General features: G+C 35.3%; 1 protein-coding gene across 17 annotated transcripts in view; it reads left to right on the top strand.

Moving 5' to 3' along the window:
- HDAC9 (histone deacetylase 9) overlaps positions 1–13,646 on the top strand; it is an 824,368-nt gene that overhangs the window by 621,866 nt on the left and 188,856 nt on the right. For all 17 annotated transcript variants that reach the window (XM_016139429.2, XM_036231088.1, XM_016139430.2 and 14 more), the window contains one exon: positions 3,838–3,945. In XM_016139429.2, the coding sequence (XP_015994915.2) occupies positions 3,838–3,945 (108 nt within the window). The remainder of the gene's footprint in view (positions 1–3,837; positions 3,946–13,646) is intronic.

A 13,646-nucleotide genomic window follows, 5' to 3' on the forward strand; every position in this document is an offset into this window, starting at 1 on the left:
AGCAAGGCCTTAGTAACCAGCTAGTGTAGTCAGCAGATTTGCTTTCTGCTCCACTGCCATTTCTTCCCCCTTTCTTCCCTGGCCTAATCTATTACAATTTACATTATTTTCCATGTCCAGAGCCAACTCTGTGCCACTCTCTTAATCTTCTTTTAACTTCCAAACATCAGAGCACCTGTCTTCGTACAGTTCTTAGCCCTTCTGGTCTCTACTTCCACTATTATTGTGTTGCCATCTCAGCTCCTTAATTTCGTTTACATATCTTCATCTGAATAGAATCCTTCTTGCTCTTTTTCCTTCCTTTCCAGCCCCTCATCATCCCCTTTCATGGCAGGAACCACAATCAATTGATGGAATCAACCATCCTCTCTTACCTAGAGTTGATTCCTACTGTCAGGAGGTCTTGCAGCAGTTGAAATCAGAGCTCTTGTATCAAGGGTTCCTTCTTGATTCTTTCACTAATACAGAGATGGGTTTTTGGCAGTCTCTCCAACCAGTAAGAGAGACCTAAGTGGAGGAGAAATACTTTTGTCATTGAAAATGGCAGAGAATAGATTTGAGAGTCTCCCATAGTGACAAGTATTATCCTAGGGAGAATTCATAAACCATGTATTGCCCCGCACCTTTTTAAACTGTTGGAGCTGTTATTAAATTGTAATATGGCAAATACATATGAGTACCTTTTGGTAGTTAATTTTGGTAGCTAATGGCCCTGAAACACCATTTGGAATACAATGTCTTTGGAAAATATGCTTATAAATTGATTTATAAACAAGATTTTTGAATATAACCTTGCTGTGACCTGAATTGTGTCCCCTTAAAATTCATATGTTAAAGCCCTAACCCCAGATGTGATTGAATTTGATAGAGCTTTTATAAGATAATTAAGGTTAAATAAGGTCATAAGAGTAGGGTTCTAATTTGATAGAATTGTGGCCTAGTAACAGGAAGAGAGACAGATGTGTCTCTCTTTACATGCATTCAGCAAGGAAAGGCCATGTGAGTACATAGAGAGGATGCAGTCAAATACGAGCCAGGAAGACAATTAAACCAGAATTTTGGAGACCTAACTGGCTGGCAACCAGATCTTGGACTTCCTAGCCTCCAGAACTGTGAAAAATTTCTATTGTTTAAGCCACCCGTTCTATGGCATTTTGTTATGGTAGCTCGATCTATGACCTGTTTATAGCTTCAGAATTAAATACAATTACCCATTTATGAATAGATTGTATCCACAAAACTTGACCATTATTACCATTTATTTATAAACTAAATGTATGTAAAACATAGATTGAAGTGATATTTACATAAATGCTTTTTATGTTTAAATAAGTAAATAAATGGATGATAAATCTCATAGATTCCTAAAGAGAACCTCTTTAGGGATAAGTCTAAACTTTGGATGTATTCAAAATCTCAAGCATCCATGGAATGTCCGTGTGCCCAACACTTATTCAGTCAATAACCATATCTTTAGAGAAATGTTATCTACATACTGTGACTCAGCGCCCATTACATTAGATACCCAACAAATATTAGCTGAATTAAACGTATATATATATATATATATTGAGTAGTAGAAGTTTATGCACCAAAATTGGTGGCTCAGACACAGAATATTATCTCTACAGGAAGATACAAAGACATGGACAGGAAGGTGAATGTCAGACAAAGGTATTTGTGGCTGCCTAAAGCCCCATATTGCCATGGTTAAACAGACATTGTTCTCAGCTATTGTAGTACTTTTCTAATCAAGTATAGTGTGTATAACTTTTCAGAAGGAACTTTTCTACTGCCTTTTTTTTTAATATCAAGTAAAAAGGGGTTGGGGATTATATGTGCTTTTGAGTTACCCATTAAGTCTTTTAGGATTTATTGATTTGTTTTATGTTTGCTTGCCTTCCAATAATTTTAAATCTGATTAATGAGGAATTTTGATGAAACCTGTAACTCTGTAATGGTTGAAAATTGGTTAGAAACTATGTAATGCAATGTAAATGTTGGTTTTTCTCAACGTAAGCAACCTCCTTCCTCAAGGATATATTCACGTGAACTCAAATAACTACTTATAATGGTTCAGTAAAAAAAAAATAAGACTTTCAATTTAGAGGGCAGACGATTATGTTCCAATGTCGACTTGCTGATTCCCTCACTTTCTACCTGACAGTGCTGACGATGATGGTGTTGACTATGACATGACTGTATGTGCTTAGGAAGCAAAGGATATTTCAGGAGTGTGGTACAAAGACACGGTCTGTGAGAGTCAGAGGTCTGTGTGAGATTGATTCCTTGGACCAGCCGCATAGCCTTTCTAAGCCACAGTGTGCTCATTCAGTAAACACTTAGTAGGTCTCTGCTCTGTGCTAGGCATTACAAAACAGTAGCTGAAATAGTAGTAGCTAACATCTGCTTATCACTTACCTATTTAATATTCACCAAAGTCATATGCTGATGGTACTCTAAATTAAAGTTGCCATTTCACAGGTAAGGGAACCAAGGCGCAGAGACACTATTCATTAACTGCCCACTGTCATTCAGGTTTCAGTGGTGAAACCACACTTTCACTCAGAGAGTTTAATTCCACTAGGCTGTTATTGAGATCTTAATTTTTCTATTTATGTATTTATTCATAGTTCTCATGTTCAATTTTTCATTGTTCTCGACAGAATTTAAGTCGGTAAGTTTCCTATGAGAAAAGGCATGTGACGGTGCTTAGGAAACGACTTAGTGCATTGTGAATACGTTATTGTTATTTATTGTACTTGTTTCGTGTCATTAGGCCTCTTTAATTCTTCTTTTAAAACAAATCTTTATTTTGTTTAGAATTTCCCTTCTTTGATCTATTTAAGAAGTCACAAAAATTTTATTATATCTCATAGTGCTCGAAGTAATTTATGTGTCCCAAAATTAAAGACTTCTGTCATTTGATAGGTTATTTTATATATTATGAAATATTTTATACCTAAAAGTATGTAACATATATGATAATCATAAACCACTACTATTACACTTTTCTTATTCTTGTTATATATGTTCCCTTATTACATGTGTGACAAAGAGTACACAGCATTTTATAAAGGTAAATCCAAAGTATTGGTTCATGCTTTGTTCTGTAGTGTAGAAGCAGCCATGTATTTTGATGGCCTCTCTAATTTTAATAATACCAATTTGCACTAAGACTATTGTATGAAATGTTAGAAATTTTAACCTTCTACTTTGAAAATCAAATCGTTCATTGCAATCGAATGTCATGAATGTTTTAAGTGTGAGGACCACACACTCTTTCCATTAAATCAGAGAACCTAAACTGGCTTTGCTACTTCCTACTCACTGACTGCTGCTGCTACCTGCCTAATAATTGTCTTTGGCTCTTTGTAAACCTGTAGCCAGAAAGGTATTTGAATTTTCCACCTCTAGCACTTACAAATCCAATTTTTATATATAACTAAGTGCTCTTAGCATTTACTCTATCTACTACGGGGGCCTGGCTTCTAGCAGGCCTGTAACTACGCCAGATCTAGCCTATGTAATGCTGTTTGTAATGAGAAATCTAAACAGGGAATGGCAGTGAGGCATGGCAGGAATGTGTTTCCATTGGAGAAGTCAGCGTAGAGAAAAAATATAAGCAAAGCTGTGTCCAGAAGGCCTTTTCAGCTGGCCAAGACGGAAGACTAATGTTATTGTACATAGGCTGTTACCCTGCCAGCCCTTCCTCACGAATTTGCTTTCTCTCTCTTTTCCCCTCGCCTCCCCTCCCCCCTTTCCCTCTTTCATCTGTTTCTTCTCCTTCTCTTTCTCCCTCTCTCTTTCTGTGGGCTCTGCTGACTGTTTGCTCAGGTGGACAGTGACACCATTTGGAATGAGCTGCACTCGTCCGGTGCTGCACGCATGGCTGTTGGCTGTGTCATCGAGCTGGCTTCCAAAGTGGCCTCAGGAGAGCTGAAGGTGAGGTCTGGGTTGCATTAAGTGTGGGAAATCCAGAGAAGAAGCTGAAACAGAGATGTTGTTGTTTGGGAATTGTGGGGAGTGTGGTGTGGTAATAAAAGGAAAGGGGCCGAGGGAAGAGGGCAGGGAAATGGCCACAAAAGTGTGATAATAACTGGTCTGTAGGTAGGTAGCAGCTGATCCTGCTTGCAGGGCCTGCCTCCCCTTGGGGGAACTCTGCGGTCAGGGCACACTGGTGTGTTTTTAAGAGCAAAGAAATGGTGAGTAAAGCTATGGTCCAGGTTAAAAATACCCAACATATACATATCTGTCATGCCCTCCTGGGATTCTCTTTTGAAGCGATTTAAAAAAATATGATTACTGAGTACTATGTATAAGCTCAGAATACCACCCAGAGAGAAGGGGGGCTGGGGGAGAAAGGTAAATACCAGACGGGAAGGATTGGGAGGAAGAAGGAAATTGTTGATTAGAAGGGTAATGATCCAGAATATGTTTTTCCACGAAAGAACTTCAAAAATGAGCTACGCTTTATTGTTCTTTTCTTTTTACGATCTCTTCTTTTCTACATCATATGAAAAGAACAATGTCCAAACGCAGCGTTTCCCAGTCTAAACAATTTATAAAAGCCAGAGACCTGACAGACAATGACATTTTATTTGGTATTTTAACAGTGCCATTTAAAGGTATGCCATGTGCATCTTGAATGCAGTTGCCCAGTAAACTTTGTTAACGTTAATGTGGCTTTTTAATGCTCTAGTTTACACACTTCATAATGAAATCTAGGTGGTTATTGATTTGATATTCTTAGCAATTGTGGGACTTAAGGGAAATATATTGCGATCAACAACATACTGTGAGTTTTGTTCATCTAAAATAAAGTCTAATTAGCATCATTTTTCTTAAGTCTAATGAATTTTATTCAATGCTACTTGTCATTAAAAAACGAAGGTTAGGAATGTATACTTTATAATGTACTGTCTGTTGCAGAAGTCTGCTCTATCTCTTTAAGAAGTTGGAATCTACGGAAATATAATTTTGAAAGGGTGGACTATATTGAAATATATTATATATATACATATACACACATACACACACACACATACATACATACACCTTATGTAAGGTCGACATGATCAATTTCAGGAAATTATTGCTCATCTCGGGATTTATGGGGCCATTAGTGTGGTGTTAACTACTTAGTCTTTATCTTTGGTAATGAGCTATTGAGGAGAAAAGGACTCAGCCTTATGTAGAGGTTTTGGCTGCTTCCTAGTAGCATTTTAGCAATAATTGTTTCTGTTGGAATATGTCACTTGTAGCACTGGAATAGATTGACTTTTTAAAAGAATCACATTTGAATTTTTTTGAAAAATTTTAAATCATTTCTTCAATTAAAAAAATAAATAAAAGACTGATATTTGAGGGTCTTATTTTTGGAAGAATTCAAACGATGGACAACAGCTGAGATGCAATATTATAGTTTTTAAAACATTGTCCTGGTATCAACCCACTTTATAACAAAGTGATTATGTTCACACTCACAGTTTCTAATTATTTTGACTTTTTGGAAGTTTAATCGATAATTCAGGAACCTTCTCAAGTAGAATGCTCACATATAACACCCCAAATCATCCTCATTAGCCCCATAGAACGCAGAATTGGCAAAAGTAGATATGGAGAGTGTTGAACAAAAACCTAATTCCGTTCTTGGAAGGTAGTCGTTTAAAACAGCCAATTACAAACAAAGTGGCAACAACCTAAACTATGGACGTGCTGACCTCCAGCTGTACCAACATTGGCTATTTATGTTAAGATCAAGAATTCATACAAACGCTTTTTCTCCCTTTGGTTGAGAAATCATCAGGTATGGTTGGTTAAAAAAGAAAAGAGAATAGAGAAAGAGCCTGCCTAAGAATCGAGAAATCTTAGTCCAGGCTCCACAAATTAAATGCTGTGTCATTTATGGCAAATTACTTCACTTCACTGGGCCCCAGTTTCTTGTTCTGCAGGATCAGCAGGGTGAAATTTATAATGTTGAAGGTCAAGTATGGTGCTGACATTCTGAGCTATTTTCAAATGAAAAGTGGATCTGATTCTCAATTATACACATTATGGCATACCAAGTAGTAGATATTCAAAACTAATTTCAACTTATTTTGGTGAGTATTCCAGATTTTGCAGCTGATTTATCTTTCTGATTGCTAAGCCCAAAATAAAAGCTCAAGACAGGCAGGATCATAACAAAGGCAGTGGTGCTGACAGGCCAAGAGACTGAACCCATCAGTTGCTAATAATTTGGAGAGACCTATGGGAATGCTGTTTGGGAAAGGTAACAGTTACAAATGATTTGTGGCCACAGTGAAGAATTGAGGTCCAGAGCCATGTGGCCATGTTTACAGACCTCTAGCTAACCAAAAATGCTACTCAGTGTCTACCTGTTCCAGACGACAATATGACCTGCTGGCCAGGAGCATTAACACTTATGGCTGTGAAGTCACTTCATTCAGATCTATGAAGAAAATAGGGAAGTTTATTTGAGGACATTGGTAAGTTATCCTGATAAGAGATGTAAAAAGGGAAAACTTTAGTTTTCTGCATCAACGTCCAGTCTCACATGTTCTACCCCATTCTCAAGGTAAATCAATAGCTTAATAAAACAATATCCGCACATCATAATACTGCATTTTGTGAGACTCTACTCATTTTGCTTGGAAAAAGAGAATTAAGAGCTTTATTGCACATAAGATGGGCTTGGGTGGAATGCTGAACTGAGACATGACAGACGGCCAGAGACATTGAACTCAGAGAGGATAGGGACCTAGGAGATAAGAAATGTGCATAAAAAAAGGACAATGCCAAAGACAAATTTGATTACTCAGAATTTTTACTTGATGTTGAACTTGATCATGACCACTTCCCTAACTTTTGACCTTTCTTCAGCTGGGGGGTGCTGATGGACTGAAGGAACTAGAATGAACCAGGCATGAGGAGTAGGTCTCGTGTTGATGCTTAAGCAAATCGTGTGTAGTAACCTACATCAGTAAATTGGTATGTTCTTGGTGCAGAATGGACATGCTCATTGGAGTTCATTAGAAATTATGGGGGCTTTTAAGTTTTCTGGATTTTTAACAAGCTTTAAAAAAAAATCCACACAGGTGGAAATTTCTCAAATTTACAAATGCCCAAATTAACTATTTATCAGATTCTGGTACTAAGGAGCACAAATGTTTTGAAATGGTGAAATTTTTGATATATTAGAAACTGTAATTGGAAGAATAGTTATCTTAAAGTGGTTTTGTTATTCTGTAGTACATTTTTAAAAGTACATCTGGAAATGGAAATGTTTCTAAAAGATGAACATTTTTTTCAAGTTACAAATGGTTCAATACTTGGATCAAAGATGGTGCAAAATATCATGCTGTAGGCTTAAAAACAATTTTTATTTGTCAGTTATACCTCTATAAAGTTGGGGAAAAATGGTTCAACACTTATATAGTTTTACTATAGGGATTCATTTTGGTACAATTTTTGGTAATGCTATATAATGCTCTGAAGAAAAAGTGAAAATTACTTTAGCTGTCTGGAAATTTAGTTGTCAAAAAAAGCTCCTGATTATCTGAACATGGGTGAATTTTTTAATATTTGAGTGGGTATTGCGATGTCATGTCAATAATACCTGTTTTTCATTGAGAACCTCCTATAGGCTGGCAGAATGCATGTAATTTGCCATTATCCTCACACTGTCCTTTGAGGTTAAGTACCACCAATAGAATACAATCTTGGAGACATCAAGTAACTTTCTAAGATCCTACACACAGTTTACTAACTGTTCAAGCCTATAGCAATCCCCTGTTCTCTTTCAACTGCTCTAGAAATAATGTTTTGTAGAGTTAGCACAAATATATAAGAAAAAAAGGTGATAGCAACCTTTTTCAAATTCTTTTTTATTATTATAAACATTTAATACATACAAAAAGATAAGAAGTTACATTAATATCTTATGAAGCACAATAATAAAATAAACACCTTTGAGCCCTTCATCTAACTTAAGAAATAGTACTTTGCTAATACTAATTGAAATTCTTTCAGTCTGTGTCTCATTCCTCTCTTTTTGACCCAGGAACAATCATTAATCTCTAGTATTTTAAAACTTATTTCTTTACCTTTCTTTAATAATTTTAACCATATGTTTTAAAATTTTATAAGAATTGAATCTTATTGAATGTATTATTCCTCAAATATCTTTGCCCTCACTTAAAATCATGTTATGAAGATCTATCTATAGGAATTTATATAGCTGTGATTCGTGCATTTTTATTGCTATAAAGTGTTCCCTTGTACATCATAATTTATTTATCCTTCTGTTGGATATTTTAGTTTTCAAATTTTACTCTTTTGAACAGTGCTGTTGTGAACGCTCTCAAATATGCTTACCATTTCACTATGGTGTAACTATGAATAAACTGGCAAGCTCGTAGGCTAGAAACAGTAAATTTCAGTAAGTAATGCAAAGTAGAATTCCAGTCATTTTGCCACAATGACATCAGCAAAAAATGGCAGTTTAAACCTCTGAAAATTATTTTTTTACAAAATCAATGACAAAAGTGATAAAAATGTGTCACGATTAATTTTTTAACTCTGAAAATTAACCAAAAACTTGTACAATTCAAGAAATGTGTATTAAAAACAAAACTGGCCAAATCTGGGTAAAATCAGTGAGCTTTGTGATGTTTTAACTCACCCTGTTCTCATCTTACTCTTTCCAGTTCCATAGTAGCCTTAACAAATAACAGCCTGCATACTCACTGAAAACCAATAACTTAGCAGTCTCCAGAGGGGGCGCAATTGGGTCGAAACTTCTTCAAAACCTCATTCTCTGAATGCACAGAGAATTATCATTATTTGGCCCTTCTGGTGCTTCTGTATAAGACTGCATATGCGAGGCTATCTTTATTTGACCTGACTTGGGGTTCATCAAATGTGAAAAGCCTTTTGCCAAGAAGCATGTGTTGAAAAGGATTAAAGGCCATGGATTAATTTCATAGCTGCCTAAAGTAGTGAATAACAGTGGAAAAAACAATAGACTAATCAAAAACTTCAAAGGAAAAACTGGAGAATGAGATGTGCATAAGAGCTCTGAAATGTTTTATCAGATTTCTAGGAATCTAGAAGACCACATGTATGATTGGGTTATGTTCCCACTCAGCAAAGACAGGTGAAGGCCCTAACCTCTTATCTCAAACTGACTTTGAGGCTCTACTTCAACAGGATGTGAAGGCCCAGGTGGAGTTGTCAGCTGCCTGGCTGAATATTGAAAGCATGTCCAATACATACCCACAGGGCTCCCTGAAAAAGGCTAGGAACGATTGATTCCAGTCATTTAAGAAGCTCTGTCCAGTCATTAACTGATCACTAAATTAGCCAAACAAAGACTTCTGTGCCACACTCATCATAGATTACAGAGTTTATAGAATTAGTTCAGAAAAGCCAATAAACAAAACGACAACAAACTCTGGGAAGAGGTGAAAATCTGGTTTCCAAAATTGCCATGTTGCTTTGTTTAAAATGTCCAGTTTTCAATATAAAATTTTGAGATATGCAAGGAAACACATGAATCCACATGAAAAAAATAAAGAGTACCAGCAAAAGTAACTGCATAGGTAAATATAAAATATAATAATTGTATTTTTTGTTTGCAACTTTTTCTCCTCTCAGATTAAAAGACAACTGTATAAAACAATAGCCATAAATCTGTGTTGATGGCACATAGTTCATAAAGATGTAAGTTTTGAGACAAGAACAGCACAAAGGAGATCATTAGGAATGGAGCTTTAGAACAGCAAAACAAAGTTTTTGGATACTATTGAAATTTGGTTCATTTCTGAACTAGATTGTTAAAAGTTAAGATGTCAATTATAATCCACTTAACAACCAGTTAGAAAATATCTAAAAATAAATAGTAAAGGAAATTAAAATGGCACCCTAAGCAGGAGTCCCCAACCCCTTGGGCCTCGGAATTGTATGGTCCATGGCCTTTTAGGAACTGGACTGCACAGCAGGAGGTGAGCATCAGGCAAGTGAGTGAAGCTTCATCTATATTTGCAGCTGCTCCCCAGCGCTAGCATCACTGCCTCCGCTCCATTTCAGATCATCAAGAATTAGATTCTCATAGGAGCACCAGTCCCTGGTGCCAAAAACATTGGGGACCCCTGCTCTAGAGAATACCTATTTAAAAGAAGGCGTAGTGGAAGAATAGAGGGACAACCACAAAAAAGACGACACATAGAGGAAAAAAAATACCAAAGTCATTGTGCCAATTTCAAACCCCACCAGCAGCACATAAAAATTTCTAGTGCTCTGCATTCTTGCCTATATTTACCATTTTTAGATTTTTAAATGTTTGCCAATCTTGTGAGTATAAACTGCCCCCTAATAATGAATATCTGTTCTCAGATATAGATAAATTTGTCATATCTATCTTAAACCTTTTATTAATATTTAATAACTCGTAAGTAAAGCTTTTTGTGTAGTATTACTAGCTATTTTTTTCTCCTGGTATTTGCCTACTTTGTTCACCATTTCTTTACTTGCAAACTTTCTCATTATATATTTGGTCTATCTCTTATAAATAGCTCATGACTGATGTTGTTCTTTAATTTGACTGTTTTAACTAGGGAGTTCAAATCATTTCTGTTTATTATGATTAGTAGTATATACAAATATATTTCTATCATCACATCTTTTTTACTATTTGTCATACTATTTGTGCGTCTCTTTTCCTTCACTCACCACTTCCTTTGCTTTCAGTTGAATTTTTTTCTCATTCTATGTCACCTCTAGTTTTTTAAAAAAATACCTTATTTCTATTATTTTAGTAATCACTTTTTAAAATTTAATCTATTTAGTTAATCTTAAACTTAATCATTGTCTTTATTCTCCTCACTAACAAAACAAGAATTTTAAAATGTTTTAAAGGAAGTTACCCTATCCTAACTTAACATGCTATTATAGCTCGGTATTTTAGTTCTATCTTTTTTTTTTTTTTTAAAAAAAAAGATCACTAGTACATTTTTATACTGTTTTAAAACATCACTTTTTTTTTATACTCACCCATATACTTGCCTTTTTTTTTTTTATTCACCATTTATCTTTGCATTTGAAACCTCCATTGTGGGATTGTTTCTTTTCTTCCAGTACATTTTCTAAAAGTTTCTTTAGTGATGGTTTCTCAATTTTTGTTTTTCTATGATATTTTTTTGTCCTCATTCTTGAAAGACAGTCCTGTTAAGTACACAGTTTCAAAGGTGACAGTTTCTCTCAGCACTTTGAATATACTCCATCCTTTTCTGGCTTCCAGTTTTGATAAGGAAAATATCAGTTCCCAATGTAATTATCACTCCTTGTGTTTTTTTTCTCTCTGATTGCTTTTAATGTCTTTTTGGTTTTTGTGTTCTATATTTTGCTTACCATGTGTCTAATAGTGGATTTCACTGATTCAAAATTGTTTAAAATATATATTAATGAAATCAAAATTTAATGTACCCTGTGATAATACTTTGTAATAAGTCACCCACAGTAGACTGAAAATTGACCTTGCTGATTTCCATTATAAATTATTAATTTATAAAATAATAATTACATAATAAGTACTTACTATGTACCAGGAACTACTATAAATACTGAAAATACTAAGACAGGGAAATTAGCTGCCCTCATGGAGAAGGATAAATAGATAAACAAATATGTGTATGATGCAAATTCAGGTAAAATATATGCTGTGGATAAAAATTAAAGTGTGAGAAAAAAAATTAAAGCGTGAGAGAGACTTATTGGGAAACTTAAGGATAGGGCTAGCTCTGTTAACTTAGGTAGCCAGGAAGACCTTACAGATAGGGAGAGATTTGAGTTGAATGAAATAAGGGAAGAATCATGTAGAAATGCGAGAAAAAATATTCCATATGAGAGAAAAAGCAAATATGTAACGTTTCTTATAGAGTAGAATAAATAAGTCTTGATAGGTTTAAGGAACAGCACAAAGGCTTATGTGTCTGGATCTGAGTTATCTGCAGAAGGGCTAATAGGAATTGATATCAGAGAGAGTCAACAGCCAGATAATGGGATGTACACACACTCACACACTCACACTCACACACACATACATACACATTATATAGCAATACCATTCCATATTTTGCCATCAATTTTGCCTTTCTTAAAATGTTATACTGTTGTTTGTACTAAAATTGTACAACAAATATAGTATAGAATAGAATATTTGTGTTGATTCCACTTCTAATCAAGGTCTCAGACTGAAGACAATGGATGTTAATGTACTATAGACACTACTTGAAGAAATCCATTAAAAGATAGTCAAATAAGCCTGTGATTATCTTCCCTAATCCAGTTTATAAAACAAAAGACTAGTTAATAGTTATGTGCTTGATGAAAGATTCTTTAAAAGGTCTTTGTGAATTTTGATGATGATTCTTTGTTCCTCTGCTTTTCCGCGACCTAAGCCAAATGTGTAAGAGGTTGAGAAGGTGTCCAAAGAAATCATTTATGCCTGCAAATGGGAGGAGTTGCTTTTCAGTCCTCTCAGCCTGATGTATGTTGAGTTACAGAAATTCGTAGGATCACTCTAGACTACTACCGGGGTGGGACATTAGGGAGTTCACTGGAGGGCCCAAACTACACATGTCTCACTGCAGCCCTGCTGACATCTCGAGTTTAGCCCAGTGAGACCTGTACAGTTACCTTGCTGAATCAGATATTGGCAGAATTCATTTCCATTTGGTTGGAGGACTGAGGTCTCTATTTCCTGGTTGTCTGTCAGCTAGGGGGCTGCTCTGAGCTCTTAGAGGCCTGTCTCTATTCTTTGAACATAGCCCCTGCATCTCAGAGCCAGCAAGAGGACAGAGAACCCTTCTCAAGATTTCATTTTTTCTGACCATTTTCTGTTATTGCATCTCTCTTTGACCACACCTTTTTAGCATGTGTATGATTTGAATAAGACCACCTATATAAAGCTGAGTACCCTTTCTGTCTCAGAATCTTTGATCTTAATCATATCTGCAAAGGCTCTTTTGCCATTTAAGTTAACATCACAGATTCTGGGGATTAGAACATGTATATCCTTTGGGGGACTTCTGCCCACCAAAGTTACTCAAAATTCAAAGAAGATTACTTTAATATTCTAACTCTTAATGTCTGTAAGCTGTTTAGTAATCACTTCAGTTATTTCCATTTTAGATAAAGTAATTTATTCTTTAATCAAGATATAAAGCACATGGAATAGAATGTACAGGTTTTCAAGGGTATGTCTTTTGACAAATGTCTATATCTAGCTACCACCACAAGTTATAAAATATTTAAATCATCTCAGGAAGTTCTTGGTAGTTGTTCTCCAGTTCAGATAAACACTGATCTGATTTTTTTTCAGTCACCTAATTTTTCCTGTTACATAACTTTATGTATACGGTGTATACGGCAGTATACAGTGTGAAGACTTTTTTCTTTTTTTTTCACTTTGTATAATGTTTTTTAGAGTGGAAGCTGAGGTCATAGACTTCAGACTTTTCTTTTTCTTTCAAATAGGCATTCAGGGCTATAAATTTATTATTATTTTTAATAGAAATTATATGAGATATACCACATGATTTGAAATACATATACATGGTGAAATAGTTACAGTCATGCTAATG

Source organism: Rousettus aegyptiacus, unplaced genomic scaffold, assembly GCF_014176215.1.
Source record: "Rousettus aegyptiacus isolate mRouAeg1 unplaced genomic scaffold, mRouAeg1.p scaffold_m13_p_13, whole genome shotgun sequence".
NCBI classification, from domain to species: Eukaryota; Metazoa; Chordata; class Mammalia; order Chiroptera; family Pteropodidae; genus Rousettus; species Rousettus aegyptiacus.